Below are 23,066 nucleotides of genomic sequence, written 5' to 3' on the forward strand. Positions count from 1 at the left end.
AAGCAATCTGTCCTTTCTGATGACGCAGAGGCCATGCCACAGGACCAGCCACCCCGCACCCCGCGGGGCCGGCGCACACGGCCCTCGACCCCTCCTCTGACACCAAGTCTTAATCCGCACTTTCGGTTAATCACCCTTCACCCTTCAGCTGTCAGTGCGAAATTATTCTCTCCTGCCTCCCTTTCCAGAACGAAACCCGGACGTCCACGCTGGCTGTAATTTTTTGAAAAGGAAAAAAAAAATGCATCTGCATTCCGAGGAGAGACTGAGGGACACTCGCATTATCGTCTGACTTATGAACTCCGCACACCTCAGTGATGGGCTCCCAGGCGCAGCCCCGTTTGCAAATGGCTTTCAACTCGTGACCTTCACCGCAGGGCAAGGTGTAAGGCCCAATTGCAAAGCCGGACTTCCCATGTGTTTCTACCACGATGCCTCCAATTGCCGCGAAACATTCAGGCCAAGCAAGATCCTCTGCGAACAGAAGCCGTTATTCACTTATTAGGAGCCTCACAAGCAGGCAGACCACATCACACACCTTCATACAGTGCCACAAAGAGCCCTGGAAAGCCACTAAGAAATAGAAGACTGTTGGGGCGCCTGGGTGGCTCAGTCGGTTAAGCATCTGATGCTTGGCCTCAGCTCAGCTCATGATCTCACAGTTCATGAGTTCGAAATCCATGTTGGGCTCTGGTGCTGATACCGTGGAGCCTACTTGGGATTCTGTCTCTCCCTATCTCCGCCCTTTCCCCGCTTGCGCTCTCTCTTGCTTTCTCAAAATAAACAAATAAACTTAAAAAAAAAAAGGAAATAGAAGACTGCATCAATCGGATTTATCAGTCAGAGCAAGCAGAGTGTGTGTTCGTGTATATGTGTATATCGGTATTTTAAGGAATTGGCTCACGTGACTGTGGAGGTGCGTGTCCAAAAATTGAAAGGGTGGGCCAGGAGGCTGAGGGTTCAGGGAAGAGTTGGAGCTCAAGAGCAGTGGCAGGATTCCCTCCTCCTCTGGGGACCTAAAATCTTTTCTCGTACAGCCCTCAACTGATTGGACGAGGCCCACCCACACCGTGGAGGGTGATCTTTCCTCAACGTCTACTGATGTAAATGTTAATCTCAGTAAAACGTACCTTCACGGCAACCATGGGACTGGCCTTTGACCAAACCCTTGGGTACTCCGGCCTAGCCACGGTGACCTATAATGGTAACCATCACAAAAGTATAGGATGCCCCAGTTAACGCTGACGTACGCTTTGAATCTTTGAGATACATTAAGAGTTTTCCCACCTACGTAAACAAGGCGCCCTTTTTCATATGGGACGTGTAGGGCACAGACACAACTTGAGAAAGATTTCCTTAATGCCACTGTTCTCATATGTGCTCTCTTGGGGGTGGAGGGTGGCTGCTTTTGGGGGAAAAGGGGTTACATTCCAAGAGGAGGGGTATGGATGGCGTATGGACACCCACCATTTGCCTTGATTGGGGCAGCCTCGCTTTGATCATTCCTATGAAGCGGGCGTCTGTATGGAATTTTCCTTGGAAATGGGATGCACTGGAGCCCACGACTCCGGAATGGCCCAGCCTCTGGGTGAGCATCGTCCTGAACTGGCCAACGACAGCGCCTCTAGGCTCTGCTCTGGAGCCTGGTCATAGCTCCCATCTACTGCATCACCCAGTGGCCCCAGGGAGGGTCACAGTCAATGCATCTCGTAGAACTCGTCCCAGGGCAAAAATACATCTTAAAACATTATGTAGCCCGGGGCGCCTGGGGGCCTCAGTCAGTTGAGCCTCCGACTCTTGATTTCCACTCAGCTCCCAATCTCACAGTTTGTGGGTTCGAGCCCCTCATCGGGCTCTGCACTGACAGTGCGGAGCCTACTTGGGACTCCCTCTCTCCCTCTCTCTCTGTCTCTTCCCCACTCTCTCTCTCTCTCTCTCTCAAAAATAAATAAACATTAAAAAACTTGTGTATGCCTATGCCAGTCATGCTGCATGCAAGAGCTTTGGCCTTCAGTATGTCTGCACCCACTTCTCCTCTACGCTTTTCCAGACCTTGCTCATTATTTTTCCTAAATCTCACCAAGTCCGCTTTCCCTGCTTGGAGGGCACCCGAAGCAGGTGAGGAATTAAACAAAAATAACACTCGGTTTTGCTGGGCTGGAGATGCCACGTCTGAACCTCGGCATCTGTCACCTGCGCATGGCTCAGGCTGGCTGCCAAGTGTCCAGAACTGGGATGCTGGGTAGTTGATGCTCTTGCTCCACATGGGTGTGGGGGGTCCAGGGTGGGCAGGTCCCCGTGCTGAGAGCCCCGTGCACCCCGGGGACAGCCTGGACTCTACCCGGCTGACTGTGCTGGACTCAGACGTGCCCGGAAGCAGCTAAGGGGACGGCCACTCTCAGCCTAATCACGACCAGAAAGGAAACACTGCCCATGGCACAGGAGGACCAGAAACGCGGAAAGCGTTTGGAGCCCCTGGCGAGATGCGAGCTGAGGCTGGGAAGTCCATGCTCCACGCTCAGACCTGCTCACGCGCCGACGAGCTACGGGCCATGGACAGACGTGAGCATCAGAGGGCAGCTGGGTCCTGAGCCGGCTCTCCCGGTGACTGTCATGGGTCACCCTCTGCCCTGCACGAGCTGCAGACACAAACGCAAGCCTCAGCACACCCCCAGTCACCAACCCATCCAGCTACTTAGGTGACGACAGTGACTGCCATCGTCAGCGAGGCAGAGGAAGACACGTGAACGTAAAACCCTGCACAACCCACAACCGTGTCCATGGCAAGATGGCCTTATAAGTGGGCATGGCACTCCCGTGATGGAGCGCCAGTGACATCTGCTGGCTTGGTCCGGCAGCCGCCGTCACAACGTGCTGGGCCGGCCCTGTGTTCTCCAGAAGCAGGAGTCCTGTCTCTCTGTTTTGCTGTTTGTTTGCCAAAGCAGAGGTGGGGGGGGGGGGGGGANACTAAGAGGTACAGACTTCCAGTTACAAGGAAAATAACTCATTGGAACGAAAAGCACAGCACAGGGAATACAGTTAACACTAGTGCCGTGAGCGACCCCTAACACACACAGTCATCAAATCACTACCTTGCACGCCTGAAACTAACTGAATACGAAATGTCAACTACACACCAATGGAAAAAAAATTAGGAGCCCAAGCCTCGTAAGAGCTTGAGAGGGGCCCCAGAAGCTAGCGAGGCGGACCCTTCCCTTCAAGCATTGGTAGTCACCTACCAGAATGAATGTAGCCCTGCTCCATACCCCTCATTCCCGGCCCCAGCAACGGAATCTTCCAAGCCGAATCTAATCACTGCTTACGTAGCGGAGGCGTTCTGCACCCCACCTTGATCTCCAACACCTTTGTGCATATGCAGTGCTTTGTGACCATCTTTGGGACTCTTCCTTGAAGAGAGATACCGTGTGACTCACCCCAAGTAACTTGGTGATACTATAATTTGAATTGTGGGTTCCTAGCTTCTAATCTGGGTCTTTCACTGCAGACTAATTGCGAACGACAGGCACACCTCAGAAGTACTGCGGGTTCAGTCCCAGACCACTGCAATGAAGCAAGTGTCGCAGTAACGGGATCAAAGGAATTTCTCCGGCTTCCCAGGGCACACAGAAGTTCCGCGTGTGCCGTGCTGTAGCCTAGTAAGTGTGCAAAAGCAGTATGTCTTCAAAAAGTACATTCCTCAGTGAAAAAATACTTGATTGCTTAAGAACGCTAACCACCGGGGCACCTGGGTGGCTCGGTTAAGCATCTAACTTGGGTGCAGGTCATGATCTCACGGTTCGTGGGTTTGAGCCCTGCGTCGGGCTCTGTGCTGACAGCTCAGAGCCTGGAGCCTGTTTCAGATTCTGTGTCTCCCTCTCTCTGCCTCTCCTCTGCTGGTGCTCTGTCTCTCACTCTCACAAAAATAAATAAGCATTAAAAAAAATTTTTTTTAACCACTAACCAACAAATGGGCTTTCGGCGACCCCAGGTCATTGTAACAAATGTAATAGTAATGAACACATTTGAAGCATCGCAAGAATTACCAAAATGCGATTACCAAAACAGAGACATGAAGTAAAGGAGCTGAAAAACCAGCACTGATGGACTCTTGGGACGCAGGGGTGCCACAAACCCAGAACAGGGAAGACTGGCAATGTCTGGAAGGCACAGGAAGATGAGGCGGGCCCGTGATGGAGTGAACTGTCCAGGCTTGCATTTGGCTCCCGGTTATAGAATCAACATGAAAGTGAATGTCGATCGGGGCCTGGCTGATGGCCAACAGAAACATTCCCTGAAGAGCGATCTTCTAAGTTACTGCTTCTAGAAGGTTCTTAGTACAGGAAGTGAAACTCCAACTGAAAGCGCCTGAAAGGGTGTCTCAGAGAACTACCAGCAAAGGGTCCCGCGCCACTGGCCGTGGGCGATGTGGACTCAGTCTTCCCACCTCTGTGCACAAACCGCAGCCAGAACCACCCAGGGCAGGGTCATTCCTGGACCCCTGTGCGCACTGACCCTGCATCCCAGGCACCGTGGATGAGACACGGCTCATTACCCGATGGCTTGCACATAAGCCACGTCCTCCCCACGTGGTCAGACAACGCAGAAAGTTATTCTCAACTTAAAGGCAAGCATAACTAATGTGTAGGGGAAAAAATCGCGTTTGTTTTTTTAGAATGTGCAACTCCTACTTAACCAAGCAGGGCTGCCCTGGGGGGTCGTGAGACCCAAGGTTGAGAATAACTGGATTGAATATCATCACCAATTTTAGTCTTTCTAACCCCAAAAAGGCAAAGTTGTCAAATTAAAGCCCCCAAGGCTTTGACATTGACAGCGATGTCCTTTGGCTCCCGGCTTGCTTCTCACTCCTTTCTGCCTCCAGCCAGCCCCTCGGCACAGCGGCCCGCCCACTCCCAGGGGACTGGAAGGTGGGGGTCACGGGGACCCAGGCCAACAGCACCAGGCGGGCCTGGACGCGAAGGGGCACCGCACCTGGGAATGGGAAATGCTGGCTTCTAGAATGCTGTGGATGGTCTCGTTCGAGATGTGGATGGAAGATCGAAGCTCGCTGGTGAGCTTGGAGACGTTCCGCATCAAGTCTTTGACTTTTACGTCTGACAAATGATCAAAGGGAAGAAATTTTTATAACAATAAATGTTGGGCTCCTGCTAACTATGAAAATGAGAATCGATAACTAGACCCCCGCAGGGATGGTCTGGCTCATGATAAACATCAAAGTCACACCCTCCCCCTGGAGAAGCCCAAATCATTCGTCCCGGAGGCAAAGCAAACTCGGAGGGGGGGGAGGGGGGTCTCTCCCTTCTCCCGTGACTACTCGCCCTGACTGAGACTTGTATATTTTAGGGTCGACTCCAGAAAGATGTTTTTCATCGGGGGCAGTGACAACTCATTCCATTTATTTACTTTTCCCACTTTTTTTTATCAAGAGGAAGATCGCGTGAGGATTTTTCCAGAACTCACCACGGGGGGTACCCAGGTGCTACGCGGGTGTTATGAACTGTACAGACTGAACAGACGGAAAACACGCTTACAGACACTGAATGCCTTGTCCAGGGAGGCCGAGCCGGGGCGAAACCCAGACCATGGAAGTTTCTCTCCCTCCTGTTCCTGGCTTTGGTCCCCAGGATTTTAGGACTCCCCAAATACATCCAAGCTATGAATTATTTCCAACATAGAGCGTAACTTTCCCTTTGTAGGTTTTATCTTAAGAATGTATTTGTGTGAGGGGCGCCTGGGTGGCTTAGTCGGTTAAGCGTCGGACTTTCGCTTAGGTCATGATCTCGCGGTTCGTGGGTTCGAGCCCCGCGTCGGGCTCTGTGCTGACTGCCAGCTCGGAGCCTGGAGCCTGTTTCAGTCTGTGACTCCCTCTCTCTCTGACCCTCCCCTGCTCACGCTGTCTCTCTCTCGAAATAAATAAAAAAGCATAAAAAAAAAAAGAATGTATTTGTGTGAGAAAACACAGTTTTCAAGGACGTGAACTTGAAGGCACCCCATCTTACCTTCGGTCACTGTGAAATTCCTGAGGAAGGTCATCACGGGATTCTCCGACAACCAAGTCTTCTCGAGGCTTTGGGCCAGCCTACAATGGCACAAAATTAAAGCAGGTTTAGGCGAGAGGAAGCCCCAGAACGAAGAGGAGTGAATAACGCTGCCCCCGTTCCCAGGAGAGGAGCTGGAGCACATCGCGTTTCCAGAAGGTTCCTAGATGATGAAGCACGGCACATCCCCGGATGCTCTCCGAGTGTGAATCCCGACGCCATCAGGGCTCTGTGGGAGGTTCCTCAGGGCCCCGGCCGGGCGAGAGGAGTCAGGGGAGCGAGGGTGCTTCACGAATGACGCCCCGTAAATGGAAACAAAGGACAGAACGGATCACGGAGTGCGTGGGAAGCTGAGACACAAGGGGTGAACATGATTCGTGGGGCGAATGAGTCGTTTGCCGGGTACAAAGTGCCCGAGTGCCTCTGCTGGGGGCACGGAGGTGGAAGGCTGCAGACAAGGTTATTCCCATGGGAAGGCAGTTTGAGGAATGGTGGACCACTCTTACAAAGTAAGTTTTCACTTATTTATTTAGTTTTATTTTTCTTTTTAGAGACAGCACGAGTGGTGGAGGGGCAGAGAAAGAGGGAGACAGAGAACCCCAAGCAGGCTCCACGCTGTCAGTGCAGAGCCCGACGTGGGGCTCAAACTCCAGAACCCTAAGACTGTGACCTGAGCCAAAATCTGACCCACCCAGGCGCCCCGTATAAAACGTATTTAATACCACAACATAATCTCTAAAGTTTGATCAAATATCTTGATCATCAGTAAAGCTGACCTTTAAGCTAATGCTGCTCTTATATTTCACCACTGAGAACATAAAGTCATGGGGGCACCCGGCGAGCATGGAGAATATGACTCTTGATTTGGGGGTCAGGAGTTAAAGCCCCACGTTGGGTGTAGAGATGACTTAATAAAAAAAATAATAATAGGGGTGCCTGGGTGGCTCAGTCAGGTGAGCATCTAACTCTTGGTTTTGGCTCAGGTCATGCTCCCACGGTCATGGGATTGAGGCACATGTCAGGCTTCACTTAGCACAGAGCCTGCTTGAGATTCTCTCTCTCCTATTTCTCTGCCCCTCACTCACTCTCTCTCTCTCTAAAATAGTAGTAGTAATAATAATAATAATAACAAGTAATTAAAAACATAAAGTCATGGATGGGGTGCCTGGGTGGGTCAATCAACCATCTGACTTTGGCTCAGGTCACGATCTCACGGTTCGTGCATTCAGGCCCCGCATCAGGCTCTGTACTAATGGCTCATAGCCTAGAGCCTGCTTCGGATTCTGTGTCTTCCTTTCTCTCTGCCCCTCCCCAACTCGCAGTCTGTCTCTCTCTCTCTTTCTCACAAATAAATAAACAGGGAAAATAAATTGTTTTAACTTGAAAACATGGGAAACTTTGATGTTAAGAAAATATGTGTTAATATGCATACTCATAGCATGTGGCACACATGATTGTCTGAGATTCATAACTTAGAAACTCAAGACATTTTTTTGAGAGGGGAATGAAGAGAGAGAGAGCAGGGGTGGGGCAGAGAGAAAGAGAGAATCTTAACCAGGCTCCTCGTTCAATACAGAGCCTGCCTCAGGGCTCAATCCCATGATTCTGGGGTCAGGCATGAGCCGAAGTCAAGAGGTGGACATTCAACCAATCGAGTCGCCCAGGTGCCCCTGGGGCCTTGAGACGTCTTTATGAAGGAAACCATGGGGAAGGCGGGGAAGGCGGGGGCCGGGCTCTCACATACTTGTGCACACGGTGCCGAGTCACACCAAGCTCTGGCTGGCATTCACAGTCTTGGTCCGTGGCATGTTCCAGGCTGCTCCTGAAGCTCCCCAAGGTGCTGAAAAGATTCCTGCTAAGACTTTCACAGTCTCGCTGGAGGGGTGAGGACCACGCCTCTTCTATTTCCTAGAAAACAGCAAGGAGGTGGTTATAAACACACACTTGCTGGTAAGCACTCCAGTCTGGTTTCCGGATAAATGTGTGTGTCGTCCCCCGCCCCGGGTATGGCGTGCAAGTATTTCCTGGGTCTCGGGGGATGCAGCACTGAAGACGGGGTGTGTGTGAGCAGGTCTGCTGGCTCCCTCCCACTGCCGTCAGAGGCTGGGCCACCGGAGAACCACCTCTGTCCCCTCCTCCGCCACTGACCCTCCAGGCCGGGGCATATGTTCTCCGCTCCCGGGTGCAAGCACCGCCCGGCCGGTGCCCTGGTACTTGGCCTCCTGGAGTCCATTCCTGGTTTGAAAACTGAGGCTTTGTACAATTCCCAGCCACAAAACCGAGCCCTGAGAAGAAATCGTATGTGGTCGTCCACCCGTCAAGTGGGTAAAAGCTGGGTCTGCCCCATCCTGAAGTCCACGGTGCAGCCCCGAAGCTCCCGGTCTTTCCCTTGGCAAGAGGGGTGCTCCTAGGACTCCCAGGGGCTTGGTGGAACCCCCTGGTCTACACCCTGACCCCAGGAGTCCTTGGCTATCTCAGCGTCTTCTTATGGACGTTAACCAGCTTCACAAGAGACCAATCATTTCGTGAAAAAACTCCTTTACGGGGTGCCTGGGTGGCTCAGTCGGTTGGGCGGCCGACTTCTGCTCAGATCGTGATCTCACGGTTCATGGGTTCAAGCCCTGCATTGGGCTCTGTGCTGACAGCTCAGAGCCTGGAGCCTGCTTCAGATTCTGTGTCTCCCTCTCTCTCTGTCCCTCCCCTGCTCACGCTGTCTCTCTCTCTCTCTCTCTCTCTCAGAAATAAATAAAAACATTAAAAATTACTTAAAAATAAAAAACAAGTCCTTTACAATAATCCCTATAAATCAATAAAAATGCAATCCTTTTATCTGGTGTAACAGTAAGTGACGAACACGGGTCGTTTAAAACTCAAAACAAGCGTAAGAGCTGCACACGTGTAAGTACAAGTAAGACACAGTTCAGTCCGTACCTTCCCCGACACAGAAACCCCACTACCTGTAATTCAGTCACATCTCCAGAGCTGCGCTCACTGTGTCATATTCTATTTACATCTCCTGACCCTCCCTGGCGGTGGAAGCGTGGCCCCGGGTTAGGTCAGTTAAGGAAGAAAGGATCAAATGTAAGCCGACACTTACATATTTCTGTGGAACACAACTTCCAAGTATTTCCCTCAAAACCACCATCACCTTCTCTCGCAAAGGAAAACCACGGATCAGTCAGGGGACCGGAGAGCGCTAAGACAGACACGTTCCAGGGAGAGTTACGTGAGAAGAACACGGGGGCGGGGAGGCACCAGGGCCTGTGCCCAGGAGTCGCTTGGTGCGGCAGGGTCAGCCCGGGGACCGAGACTTGGCAGGGCAGTGGGGAGCACTTACACTCACACTCACACACGTGCATGCACACATGCACACACAAGGTGCCAGGGAGCATTCCACACAGGCCACTGGGGACACACACACACACACACACACACACACACACACGGTGCCAAGGAGCATTCCCACACACATGGCACCAGGGAGCACTCCCACACTCAGCAATGGGAGCACCCTCACACAAGGCACCAGGAAACATTGACACACTGAGCAAAAGGAGCACCCACACACAGGTCACTAGGGCGCACTCCCACACAGGGCACCAGGGAGCACTCCCACATGGCACCAGGGAGCACTCACATATTCGGCAATGGGGAGCACTCCCACACACAACAGGGACCGCTCCCACACACAGGGCACTGGGGGGCACACACACATCACTGGGAGCACTCACACACAGGGCACCAGGGAGCAGCACCACACACAACACCGGGAAACACACACTCGGGACCAGGGAGCACTCACACAGAACACCCGGGAGCACTCCCAAACACAGCACCAGAGAGCACTCACACACGACTGGAGCACCCGAATTCACACCGCCACCACCACCACCAGCACAGCACCTCCTGGGGGGAGCCGACCCAGCCAGACCACCACCCACCTGGCACCTCTTCACCAACTCGCCCAGGATTGTGTTTCCCTTTCCCAGTTCACGTTTTCCCCATCGATTTGAGAGTGAAGCTAGAACAGAAATCCTTCAGAACGGTCATTCATTCCCCCACTCAGAAAACCCATCCGGAGCACCAGCCCAGAGGGGTGAGCACAGGACACAACTCCCACACCTCCCCGCGGCTTCCATCCCGGGAAGGAGCCCAGCAGACTCACAGCCACGGGGCAGAGCATCTGCAAGGTGGGTGGACGTGCTGGCCCCCCTTAATCTCCCCCTCTTCCGTGGAGGCCTCTCTTCCCAGCACACAGGTCACAGACGCACCCAGGCCAGAAATACAGGGACAGCTCACCTCTGAGAACACAGGCTGAAGAAAACCCGCTACCCTGGGGCCCTGCCTCCCCTTGTATAAAAGAACCTTTAGTTCATAATGCGTCGTTTTATGCATATGGAACATAATTCTACTCATTTATAATATTCCTGCCGTGGATTTTATTCTCGGGTTTAACAATGCAATAATTTTGATTCACAGGGGGTTGCAGAGAAAGGAAAGTGCACGCCCCTTCCCAGCAGCAAGGACGCTAGAAGGAAAGTTCCACCTTCCCTCTTCCCAGACACCCCGTGCTCCGTGCAGGAAGTGCTGGGTACAAAGGCTGAGGCTGACGTTTGCGAGGCTGTGCTTTGGGGACAGGCTAAGGCGACCAAGCACACGAGCCAGCCTCAGGCTGAAGAGGTCTGTGATCCCGTAGGAGCTGGTCAGGGAGGTGAGCTCCAGCTGCTTTGCAGACGATGCCCACGGGCGCGTCCCAAGGGCGAGATCTGGAGAGAGGGTGGGAAGCCCCCAGTCCAAGCTGGATCCCAGCCACATTCTCCATGCCAGGACTCACTGGGCACTTGCTGTCGTGGTTTAATGTGATTTCTGATCCCCTGACCTCTGCTTTCGACACTTGATGGTCATAAGTGAAAGATGGCGAGGGGCCAGCACCCTCAACACTGGCCTCATCGACTCGGCGAGGGCTTTCACGTCCCCTGGCCCCCAGGCGCCTCTGTGTTAGAAGGCTCAGTCAGCAGCCGGGATGCCCAAAATAGCACGGCGCCTTTCGCTCACCTCTGCCGGGCACAGGGCACTTCATGCCCCTCAGCTGGAGAGCATCTCTGCTTCTAAAAGCCTCGGGCTCTTGAAAACCTTGATCTGTCCTCCAGGCTCTGGCATCCTGAGATACGCAAACTTGTATTCTTGTCATCTAAGAGAGGAACGTCTGCTCCCTCTCAAAACGGACCTCGCTGTTTCCAGCCGGAACAGTGGACAATCTAATCGGAGCTAGGAAACCCGTCCTCGAGGCAGCTTTGAAAGAAGCTCGCAAACTTCGCTCAGCACTCAAAAATCGGCTGTCGGGGTTTGGTTTTTTGTGGGACAAAATTTCATTTCAAGCGGACAAAGATCTGCACGAGACGGTAATCAGATTTGGAAGGTCTAAAGAAACCATCAGGACCGCCAAAGCATTATCTCTGCAGAAGCACCGACGCTTTCCGAGCATCACCCCTCCTCTGGAGCCCGATGCAGGTCCCCTGGCCCTTGCTCCTCGCTGTGTTCACGGAGGGAGGCCTTCCGTGCCCTCACCGGGTGTGGGGCTCAGCCTGACTTCCTCCAGCCTCTCCACACACCCCTCTCTCTACTCGGGGTGATGACCCAGCTTCCCCTGGACGTACGTTAGGTCAGGGCTGCCTGTGGGCCCCATGCCCTAAGCTCCCAGGGCGAGGGCGATGGTGCCAGGCAAAAGTCGCGACCACGGGCCTGGCTCCAGCTCGAGGCCCAGAGGAGCTGCCTCCTGGGCTCACGGCCAAGTTAATGAAGGAAGCTGCGAGCCGGTCCCCGTGCACCTGTCAGCTCCTGGTACTCGCCAGTGTTCTCTGTGAGTCAAAGCCCACGACGGGCTCGTAAATGTTTAATAACTGGCTCTCCGGGAAAAAAAAAAAAAAAGCCCTTATTTGTAGAATTTGCCAATTTCCATGGTATACACGGTGTCACCATGGCCTAGCTCAAGCCACCAGCATGACATTCCTGAGCAGAGAATTGGGAAGCGGGTGGGGCGCCTCGGTGACTCAGTCAAATATTCGACTTCAGCTCAGGTCATGATCACAGGGTTCATGGGTTCGAGCCCCACATTGGGCTCTGTGCTGACAGCTCGGAGGATGGAGCTGCTTCGGATTCTGTGCCTCCCTCTCTCTCTGCCCCTGTCCTGCTTATGTCTCTCTCTCAAAAATAAAAATAAACATTAAAACAATTTAAAAGGATTGGGAAGAGGTGGACGGCAGCCCCCTACGGTGGGACACTTCCACCAGACGTGAGCAGTCTCAAGGAGGACGGACTAAACAACACGCTAAAATAATTAGGAATTGAGGGGCGCCTGGTTGGCTTAGTCGGTTAAGCGTCCGACTTTCACTTAGGTCATGATCTCGCGGTTCGTGGGTTCGAGCCCCGCGTCGGGCTCTGTGCTGACTGCCGGCTCAGAGCCTGGAGCCTGTTTCAGTCTGTGACTCCCTCTCTCTCTGACCCTCCCCTGCTCACTCTTTCTCTCTCCTAGAAATAATAAATTAAAAAAAAAAATTTAAAAAAAAAAAAATTAGGAATTGAGCCCTTGTTTCTCACATACCTTATTCTAACACACGTTCACAGAATTTGCTTACTAGGGAGTCGGTGTTCAAGAACCAGTGGGCGGAATTCCCAGGACTGGAACAGCCCGCACTCACGCACGCACGCTGCTGGCCCCAGCACAGCCCAGGCAGAAGCCACGGGGAGGGGAGGGGAGGAGAGGGCTCACCCCACAGCCTAGCGCCCGACACGGCCTGGCGTGGCCAGTCAGGATGACCACGAAATGCATGGACACACGGCAGAGGACTAACCTGGTAGTGGTCGTGCAGCAAGGTGGCCCCCTGTAGAGCAGGTGAAATGAGGCGCCCCGCCCCGCCTCGCGGGCAGCTCAGAGCCGCACACATGATGTCCCTCGTCAGGGAAGGGTTTTCTGCCAGAGGAAACACACAGACACGTCACCAGCGAATGATCCTCCCCCCAGCCAGCTGCTCTCACCGAGTCGTTTCTGAAACACTCGAATTGATTACAAGTTCATCCGTGTTTCTTAAATCGTCGAAACGAGGGGCACCTGGTGGCTCAGCTGGTTAAGTGTCCAACGCGGGTTTGAACCATGTTTACTTATACTCAGTTTTGTTTTCTTTGTTTTTTTTTTTTGTTTGTTTTTTATGGGACGGCACTGCAAATGTATTTTCTCTTCCTTGGCATTTTCTCAATAACATTCTCTTCTCTCTAGCTTACTTCATTGTAAGGATACAAAATATAAGGGGGTGCCTGGCTGGCTCAGTCAGTAGATCTTGGGACTCCAGATCGCAGGACTCTTGATCTCAGGGTGGTGAGTCCACGCCTCACGCTGGATGTAGAGACTACTTACATAAATAAACTGTAAGAAGAATAAATACAACGTATAATACACAGAACATACAAAACACATGTTCATTGACTGTTTATGTTATGCGTAAGGCTTTTGGTCAATGGTAGGCTATTAGTAGTTAGGTATGGGGGGAAATCAATAGTTATATGTGGATTTTTGACAGCACAGGGAGTGAGTGTCCCAAACCCTGCATCATTCAAGGGTCAACACCATATACAATGCAGACCACATAGAGTCTACCCAGTCTTGGGGCACTAGGGTAGCTCAGCTGGATAAGCGATCAACTTTGGCTCAGGTCAGGATCTCACGGTTTGTGAGTTCAAGGCCTTCCTCGGGCTCTGTGCTGACAGCTCAGAGCCTGAAGCCTGCTTCAGATTCTGTGCCTCCCTCTCTCTCTGCCCCTCCCCCACTCTCAGTCTATCTGTCTGTCTCTGTCTCAAAAACAAATAAACATTTTTTAAAATTTTAATTAAAAATTTAAAAATGAAGATACCCAGCCTTGCTTTTCAGAAACAACCACCTGAATGCCTCGTTTGTTTATATTTTCTCATTGATCTCGCTATTTCAGATTTTGAAAAGAGATCTCCCCGTTGTATAAAATGTAACATGTGTCTCTTGAGTAATCCCTCACTAAAATACAGGAAAAAAGGGGCTATGGCACTATAACACACGACAGCGTCTGTCTCTGAGGATAACTGGGCCTCTCCTTGGGAGAAGACATAACAGCCTGTTCAGGGGTTGCATCATCCAGAAGGGCATCGAGTGCTCCGGTAAAGAACTCCCTGTCTGTGTGTGACTTGAGGCAAGGACTATGTCCATCCTGCGTTTCCTGCTATGAAACGACAAAGCGAGGGAGGTGAGGACGGAGGCCTGGTGTTTCTGGAAGGTTCTGGTCGGGCATGACGGGCTGAGCTGTCACACCTGCCCACATCCACCCGTGCATCCAACATCGGCCGGCAGCACGCCCTCCAAGACACTGCTGTCTGGGCCTCTCCCTCCAGCGTCGTGGCGCAGTCTCGCTGGCCCTCAGATTGCTTCTGTGGGCCTGGCCCTTGCTCAGGCTCCTGTGGATAATCCCGGCTCTTGCACACATCCAATGCCCTGCTCTGGCTTTGCAGCCCCCTTTTCTGGACCCCTCCCCCTTGCTGCTCTCGCTCCCACAGGCTGCTCGGTAGGTGAGGGGCCCCGACTTCCTCACTCCCAGGCCCCGGGCAGCCCGCCTTGCTCGCCTGGGCCTCTGTCTGCCAATTTGAGAAACCAAAGGTCAAAGACAACTCCCCCTAGTTCTGTGAGCCAATCAGGCCACTTGTCCCATCCTCATGCAGACCTAACGGACTTCAAGTATGAGATCCGGAGGACAAAAATGACAGCCATCCCCATGGTGATACCAAATGTAGTTCTATGACACGCAGATAACCACTGGATTCAGTAGTAGGAGCATCTGGTCCCTTGCGTGATGGAAGAGGAACCACATGCCCATTTCGGCCCACCCCACCCCTACCCCGAATCCCCATTCTGGCCTGTCGCTGACCTCCTACCCCATACATGGAGAGACAGTTCAGTAAGGAGAACAGGGGAGCGACCATCTGAATGGGACTCGGGCATGCCTGGCTTTCTCCAAAACATAAAAATTCAAAAATAATCTTGGTGCTAACGTAATTTCAGGTATGATATATTAATGAATATATATTCATTATGTATATATGTATATATATGAGATATATATACAAAACAGAAGGGCAAAATAAATATAAATCCAGGTATTAATGAATGATCAGTTCACGTCAAAGCCATCAGGCTGGCTGACTGAGAAACGTCAGAATAATTACGTGTCTGCAGGTGACTGGGCTCAATGTCAGGGAAACCTTCGGGATGTAGAAAAAAAGTGGGATTTGTGTTGTACCTGGGAGCGCTTCGCCGTGCTGGAGACATTTGGTGCCTGTCCAAAGGTACACTTAGGCGTTTAAAGCTTTATTTTCAACAGAATTGCCAATGTTCGCAACATCGCTAAGCGGAAGGAGAGATTTTCTTTAAAAAAGGGGGGAGGGGGGAGGCGCCTGGGTGACTCAGTCGGTTGAGCGACCATCAGGTCATGGTCTCACAGTTCATGAGTCGAGCGCCCGTGTCAGGCTTTGTGCTGACAGCTCAGAGCCTGGAGCCTGCTTGGGATGCTGTGTCTCCCTCTGTCTCTCTGCCCCTCCCCTGCTCACACTCTGTGTCTCTCTCTGAAAAATAAATAAAACATTTTAAAAAATTTTTTAAAGACTTAAAGTACATGACACCTGGGGTTTCATTTACATCTACCTCGCCAGATGTCTCACTACCACTACCTCCTCCCCAACACACACATACATTCCTTTCCCTGTTTCTTAGTCCAAACGATGCCTGCATTGGTCCCCAAATCACCGTTTTCACCTCACCTTGCCCTGCAAGGGGCAGCCTAGCGCAAGCCAGCACCCACAGCACACAAGTCCCAGGGGTGACCCGTGTGCCCGCTCTGCTTTATTTACGCCTCCTAAGTGAGCTTTGAATCGGGCCTGCATCCCACTCTCTGGAAGATTCCTCTGGCACTTGCTGAGCCGGACTCGGACTCAGCCTGTTCGATCCCAAGCACCTGCCCCCACCCTGGGCCCCACTCAGTCTGATTCCACTTCCTGTGGGGGAGGAGCTGGGTCTGTGCTGTTCTCGAGGATGGCGACACCTAGCCCGGCGTGACGTCGCATGATGACTCCCGGCTGCTGCCTCGCTGGGGAGACCGCGCTGGGGACAGCTGGGCCGGGCCCTCGCGTCCTGGACACTGATCCGGGGGACGTGGTAACGCGTGTGCGCATGAGAAATCACTGGCGCAGCACTGATCCAGCGCAGGGGCGCGGGAGTGCTGTGAGAGCACTGCTCACGTACCGCACAGAGTCTAAGAGAACCGGTGTCTTCCTTTCACTGCGGCCCCAGGGGGGTTCCATGGCAGTTGGGGATCTTAGGAGACAAGTGAATTCATCGGCAAGGAAACGTATAGTTGCCCGTGACTGTAGACTGTAGACACTGTGCTGAGTATCGCGGGGCGGAACTGAATGAGCACCCCGGACCCAGGGACCGAAATCACGGCTGCAGGAAGGGAGACTCCTAGGGCACTAACGCGGGGGGTTTATAGGGCATCCCGGGAATTCAGGGGGCTGCGCAGGGCACTCTGCACCCGCAGGTGCAATGCATCTTCCATGCCAGGCCCTGGATGGGACCCTCCAGACCAAGGAGGAAGACATGGTGCTGCCTTCAAGGAGCACCAACTCTAGCAGAGGGAGGCTAGACATGAAGACACCGACACTGCATTTGACGAAGGTCTGCTCCACGTCCCTGCCAGCGGAGAGGGGGAGGCCATGTTTCTGGCTCGGGGCCACAGAAGTCAGCTGGAGTTTGATTTTGTTGTTGTTGTTTTGGAGACTGTGAGCAGGGGAGGGGCAGAGAGAAAGGGAGACAGAATCCGAAGCAGGCTCCAGGCTCTGAGCTGTCAGCACAGAGCCCGACGCGGGGCTAGAACCCCAGAACCTTGAGATCATGACCTGAGCCAAAGTCCGGCACTTAACCAACTGAGCGACCCAGGCGCCCCTAGTTCAGCTGGAGACAAGGACACACGTTTTGTGGGCAAAGACACAAATCAAAAAGCTCAAAAGCCTGGTGGGGAGGGGGTCACCCATCTTGCCTGGAGAAAAGTCACAATGGGTGAGAACATGGGGGACGTTGGGGCCCCCAGAAGTCCTGCACTGGACTCTAAGAGACACTCGAGGGTAGCCCTCCCATCCGGCAGACCGCCAAACCCTGAGAGTCGGCACAGGGCCAGGAGCGGCGCACCTGCAAGGATGACGGACAGGCGCAGAGCCAGCATTGTCACCTTCTGCAGAGTCGCGACGGCTTCCGGAGCTTTCCGAGGCTGCTGGAACAGCTGACACATCTCCACACTAAGGAGAACAACAGACAGAGGCATTAAAGGTTGGAAACCAGCGAGCCACGTGCATCCCTCATGTGCGCAAGGAAACACCGTGACTCCACGCCCTGCTTGGAGTCTGGACCTCGAGGAAACTCGGAATCTCCCACAGTAGTTCGAAGCACCTGTCCTGGGGCCACTAAGCCGATATCTGCCCTCCCCTTGTCTCGATCCTTCTCGAATGCAGGGATGAAGGATCAAAGGGTGGCAAAAATGAGAAGCAAAGAAGGGCAGCGGAAAGACATCTTTCAGTTGACTGTTTCTGGACAGAGAATTCACTGCAATGGGTGATTTTGTATGTAAGTGAGAGTCTTATCTCTGAACACACTCCTAAGGTTACGGGGCATGTAGCCTGTGTGTGCACATGTGTGAGCACGTGTCTTGGTCTTTACCAAGTCCACTTAGGGTGTTGGAATGACACAGGCCGGATCAAAGTTTTCACACGCTGCTGTGGTGTGAGCCCTGACCACTGGCTTTTCCTTTGGTTTGGGGGGGGGGGGAGTATTTTAATTTTTTAAAGTTTATTTATTTATTTTGAGAGAGAGAAAGAGAGATGGGGGAGAGGGATAGAGTAAGAAAGAGAGAGAGAGAGAGAGAGAGAGAGAGAGAATTCCAAGCAGGCTCCACACTGTCAGCACAGAACCCAACGCAGGGCTTGAACTCTCAAACTGTGAGATCATGACCTGAGCCGAAGTTGGACACTTAACCGACTGAACCACCCAGGCGCCCCAATCTCTTCTCTTTCAAATATGAACAAAATTCTAGGACCCCATCCTCGGCCCCAAATAAAGCAGAACCCGCAGCCTGCCCTCTTTCCATGCGTGACCTCCCTTTGTGACCCCACGTGGGCCGTGGGATTTCCAGAACTCATAAGTCTGAAAAAGTCGTTACTTTTTCAGCATCCCCTTCCTGCCGAGGCCATCTCACAACTGCAGGGGGGAATCCAGCCGCAACCACGGCCCTGCTCCATTCTGCCATCACACCGCTGACAACGTGGGCTCAGGAATTCAGGAATTCACATTTACCTCTTACTTTTTTGACCCCAAATGGCTTTTGGCTCACTCTTCAATGAGCTTCTACTCTTTCCAAATTTCAGAGCCGTCCTCCAAGTCAGACACAACCGAGCATATAAATTAACATCCTCTGTGAAGCGCTTCTAAAGGAATTTAACAAAGTGTGTGTCCATCTATTCCTTTTTCCCCTGTGGGTGACAATAACTGATTAAGGGCACAACTTGCCCAAGGAAATTCCCTGAAATTCCTTGAAAAGAGATATGTGAGATAAAGCCCAGAGATTGACAATGAAAGAAGACAGCATCTTGGCTTCTGAAACCTCAGTGTTGAGTCACCCATTCTGGGGCACCTGGTGCTGAGGGAGACAGGGCAACATCACATCTGAGTAAATGCCACACTCAGAATTCTCCAGAACACCGTGGCACCAAAACAGGGTTGGGGGGGGCGGGGTTTAAATGCAATTCTATGTTTTTACAGCATATTGTTTTAAATTTGCTTTTGCCAGGGGCGTCTAGGTGGCTCAGTTGGCTGAGCATCTGACTTCAGCTCAGGTCATGATCTCACAGCTCGTGAGTTCGATCCCCACATCAGGCTCTGTGCTGAGAGTGCAGAGTCTGCTTGGGACTCTCTCTCTCCCGCTCTCTTTGTTCCTCCCCCACTTGGGCTCTCTTTCTCTCTCAAAATAAATAAATAAACTTTAAAACAAAGTCAGGCTAGTCAGATCTCAAACCTAGTCAGACCTCAAACCCATGATCAATGGGATTACTTGTTTGGGGCGTTTGGTGTCTTCCCCATGGAAGAAAGCCAATTGGTTTCCAACTGGAAACCAGGGATGGGGGCAGTGCTTGGAAGTGGATCAACCACAGCATTGGGTTGAATTTAGAAAGGCAAAAAGCCAGGGAGCCCAGTTGGCTTAGTTGGTAGAGCATGAGACTCTTGACCTTGGGGTTGTATGTTCACGCCCCACATTGGATATGGAGATTACTTAAGAATAAAATCCTTGGGACCCCTGGGTGTCTCAGTCAGCTGACCATCCGACTTCAGCTCAGGTCATGATTTCATGGTTTGTGGGTTCAAGCCCCACATCGAGCTCTATGCTGACTGCTCAGAGCCTGGAGCCTGCTTTGGATTCTGTGTCTCCCTCTCTCTCTGCCCCTTCCCTGATCATGCTCTGTCTCTCTCTCAAAAAATAAACTTAAACAAATTTTTTTAATTAAAAAGAAATAAAATCCATGGAGCCCCTGGGTGGCTCAGTCAGTTAAGGATCCAGTTTCAGCTCAGGTCGTGATCTCATGGTTCATGTGTTCGAGACCCCCGTTGGGCTGTCAGTGTAGCACCCGCTTTGAATCCTCTGTCTCCTTCTCTCTCTGCCCCTTCCCTGCTCTCACTTGCTCTCTCACAAAAATAAATAAATTTTAAAACATTATAAAATAAAATAAAATCCTTAAGGACAGAAGAAGTCAAGAGCTTCCTGGCCCTTTCCAGGGGTGGTTACCACTGAAAGCACAATTTTCTGCATGAAGTACATGGCTTAATATTCTTCTTTGCCTGCCAAACAGTATGACCTTTGGCAGCCAGAGCATATAAATAGAAAAATCATGTATATACCTAGCCTGGGACAAGGGACTAGAAGAAGGTTTCACTTTTGAAAATGAAAGCATGTACTTTCACACCCTGTTCAATAAACCCAAAACATACTTACATGCCAAATCATAGGTCAAATCACGAAGACACTGGACAAACACCAGCGTGAATCAAGTGAAGTCGAGAATCATACTTGACCTGGTTCAAGGTCATTCTGTCCCATCTTGTAGTTCCTGCACTGGGGCACAAAGGAAGTGAGTTGGATGTTTTCTTACCTTTGATCCATCAGTGGGACACCCTGCCAGTACTCCGTCAATGCAATGAATCCCTTCAGGTATTTCTCAAAGCTCGATAGTGGTTCGATCCTCTCTTCTTTCCCCGATGGGATATTCTTTCCAGTGGCTGCATTAATAAAACTCTCAAAAATGGGCTGGAACAAAGCTCTCGTGGAGTTTACCCACTGAGAGTTATTCATGTGAAGTGCTTTCCACAAAAGAGCTATCCTCCTTAACATGATCTGGACTGCTTCTTCAAGCTGTGAATGAGTTACATTCCGGATGAGAGACACGTTGACAAACAAAGCTTCACTCAGATCACCTGTTCCACTGGAGACCTCTGCAGCTCTTTCTATGGCTTGCAAAAGGTTATCTGGATCCTGAGCCAATGTCAGCAACAGATTAAAGACAGTCCTGTTATCTTTCTGGAAGTTATTCCAAAGAGCTTCCAAGGTGAGGTCAATCGCCATTCTCAAGTATGTCCCTATTTCCGTGCGGTCTTGTGATAGCAGTTCATCCAAAAACAGGATCACTTCCTGGGTTCTTTCCCACTTAGTATCTTGAGGGCAACAAGGAGTGAGAAGTGGATCGGGATGGAAGAAGTCTATCTGGTGGATGATACTAGTTATAGGAACCAAACAATCCAAAATTTCTTCCCATAGGTTGACAGAATCTATACCAGATAGGTGAGTCCCATTATTGAAAGCTACCATTAGATGCTCCATAGCTCCCAAATTGATTTTCACAGAAGTTAAAAATTCAGCAATTTCTTCCAAAATATCAGATAAGTCCTTGGATTGGTTCACATAAGAGAATGTGCTAGATGATGTATTGACAATATCAGGGTCTTGTGAAATATAAGGTGTGACCCCCATCATCCCAAAAACCAAGTCAAGAAATGGCGTCAACAAGTTGTTTATATTTTCAGATATGAGGTGGTCTACATTTTTCAAAGTAGTTATTTCATTCACAAGATGTTGAATGCTTTGTTGCAAAATGGAATAGAGACTGTCAAAGAATTTCATGGTTTCATTGGTGCTGGAGATGAAATGAGTTTCAAAAACAGTGGCCATCTTCCTGGAAACCTTCTGGGCTAGCCTGATGAGTTCCACAGTGGAATTCACTGAGGAGGCAAGATGTCTCATTTCAGCAGTGTCCCTCACCAGCAAGGTCAAGGTGTCGGACATCTCCCACAGGGGCTCCGGGGCACCGCTTTCTCCACCAGCTCCTGAGATAACACCAAGGAGTCTCTTGGTCATTTCTAATGTTGCCCTGTTCCTTAGCGGGAATGAATTATTGACAAAGGAAAGCAAACCAGTTAGATTAGCAAGTATGACTTCTCGGAGTGTGGGATACACGTTATGGAAGTCCCTGTGAGGAGAGTTGATGAGTGTGTCCATGAGCCGTGCTAGTTCTGTGGAAGTTTCTCTCACAAGCTGAAGGGCTGACCTCAGATCATGATTGAGTTGGAAGAGATCTTCAGAACTGTTCACATGGCGGACCAACTGACTCACAACCCCAAGAAATTCCAAATTATCTTCCGTCTTGTTTGCCCCTGAGGTTTCCCTTGGAAGAGCATTAAATAAATCTCTCATGAACTTCAGTCCTCGATGAATAGCAAAATAAAATTGTCCATCGTCTAAAATAAATGGCCTTTTGATGAGATGATTTATAGCATCCTTTAAACTTGAAAAAAAGCTCATCAGTCTGTCTTCTTTCAAGATGGTAAGAAATTGATCCAGTGTCAGAATTTCTAGAATGCTATCCTTTGGGACAAAACTATAAATAAATATGTTTTAATTTCATGTTTAGCCATGGGAAGATTAAAACCTAGAGTCACAATTTTGCTTTATAGGAGCATATCATGAGGGAGTTACACAATCTGCAAGATGACATGCTAACACACCTTCGAGAAGAAAATTAATACTTTGGTGCCAAATAATGAGAAAGGTGGAGGCATTTCGGGGATAATCCCCTCATGATGCCTCAAACCTAGCCACTTCAAAAGCCACATACTTTTGCTTTTTTAAAAACAGGAAGGTGAAATCGATGAAGTGCTTCTAGGGATGCCTGGGTGGCTCAGTCAGTTAAGCGTCCAACTTCGGCCCAGGTCATGATCTCACTGCTTGTAAGTTCGAGCCCTGTGTCGAGCTCTGTGCTGACAGCTCAGAGCCTAGAGCCTGCTTCAGATTCTGTGTCTCCCTCTCTCTCTGACATACCCCCTTTCTCCTGCTCTCTCTCTCTCTCTCTCTCAAAAATAAAGATTAAAGACAAATTAAAATTAAAGCGCTTCTTGATGCAAGAGGTAACATCTTCCTGAGCATTCAAAGTCCTAGCAAATCACTCAGACAGGTGATGGCTGTGATGTGTGAGCGTGGCTAGGCTGAGTGACAGCCCCAGAATACCTTTCTCATGAGCTGCGAGTCTCCGTGAGTGACACAGTGACTTCCCTCATGACAGGGACATCAGGGGCCAGTTTGCAGCATAAACGCTAACCCAGGTGCCACTGGGAAGCGATAAGCCCCCTGGTGAGTAAACTCTGATGTAATAAGACAGGATATCGTTGGGGGGGGGGGCCTGACTTCATTGCTTAGAAGGCGTTCAGGGCAGGCGTAGAACTCCCCTGACCCTGCAACCCCAAATAGCACCTTCCTGCCTGTCACCTCCCCCCACCCCCGATGGCCTCCTGCAGACAGTAATTTCCTCCCCGCGGTATTCTGCCTGCTTGTGAGCATGACTTCTGGACAGCCC

At 51.1% G+C, this 23,066-nt stretch overlaps 1 protein-coding gene across 1 annotated transcript in view; it reads right to left on the bottom strand.

The window, feature by feature from the left end:
- The window catches only part of ABCA13 (ATP binding cassette subfamily A member 13), a 329,169-nt gene that overhangs the window by 232,117 nt on the left and 73,986 nt on the right, over positions 1 to 23,066 (bottom strand). The window contains exons 18-24 of the mRNA XM_077781120.1: positions 20,316 to 22,094; positions 17,886 to 17,888; positions 17,311 to 17,417; positions 12,908 to 13,026; positions 7,801 to 7,964; positions 6,018 to 6,097; positions 4,990 to 5,111 (exon numbers count right to left, since the gene is read on the bottom strand). Coding sequence (XP_077637246.1) covers positions 4,990 to 5,111; positions 6,018 to 6,097; positions 7,801 to 7,964; positions 12,908 to 13,026; positions 17,311 to 17,417; positions 17,886 to 17,888; positions 20,316 to 22,094 — 2,374 coding nt within the window. The remainder of the gene's footprint in view (positions 1 to 4,989; positions 5,112 to 6,017; positions 6,098 to 7,800; positions 7,965 to 12,907; positions 13,027 to 17,310; positions 17,418 to 17,885; positions 17,889 to 20,315; positions 22,095 to 23,066) is intronic.

The sequence above is a fragment of the Crocuta crocuta genome, unplaced genomic scaffold, assembly GCF_008692635.1.
Source record: "Crocuta crocuta isolate KB4526 unplaced genomic scaffold, BGI_CrCroc_1.0 scaffold108, whole genome shotgun sequence".
Taxonomy (NCBI): domain Eukaryota; kingdom Metazoa; phylum Chordata; class Mammalia; order Carnivora; family Hyaenidae; genus Crocuta; species Crocuta crocuta.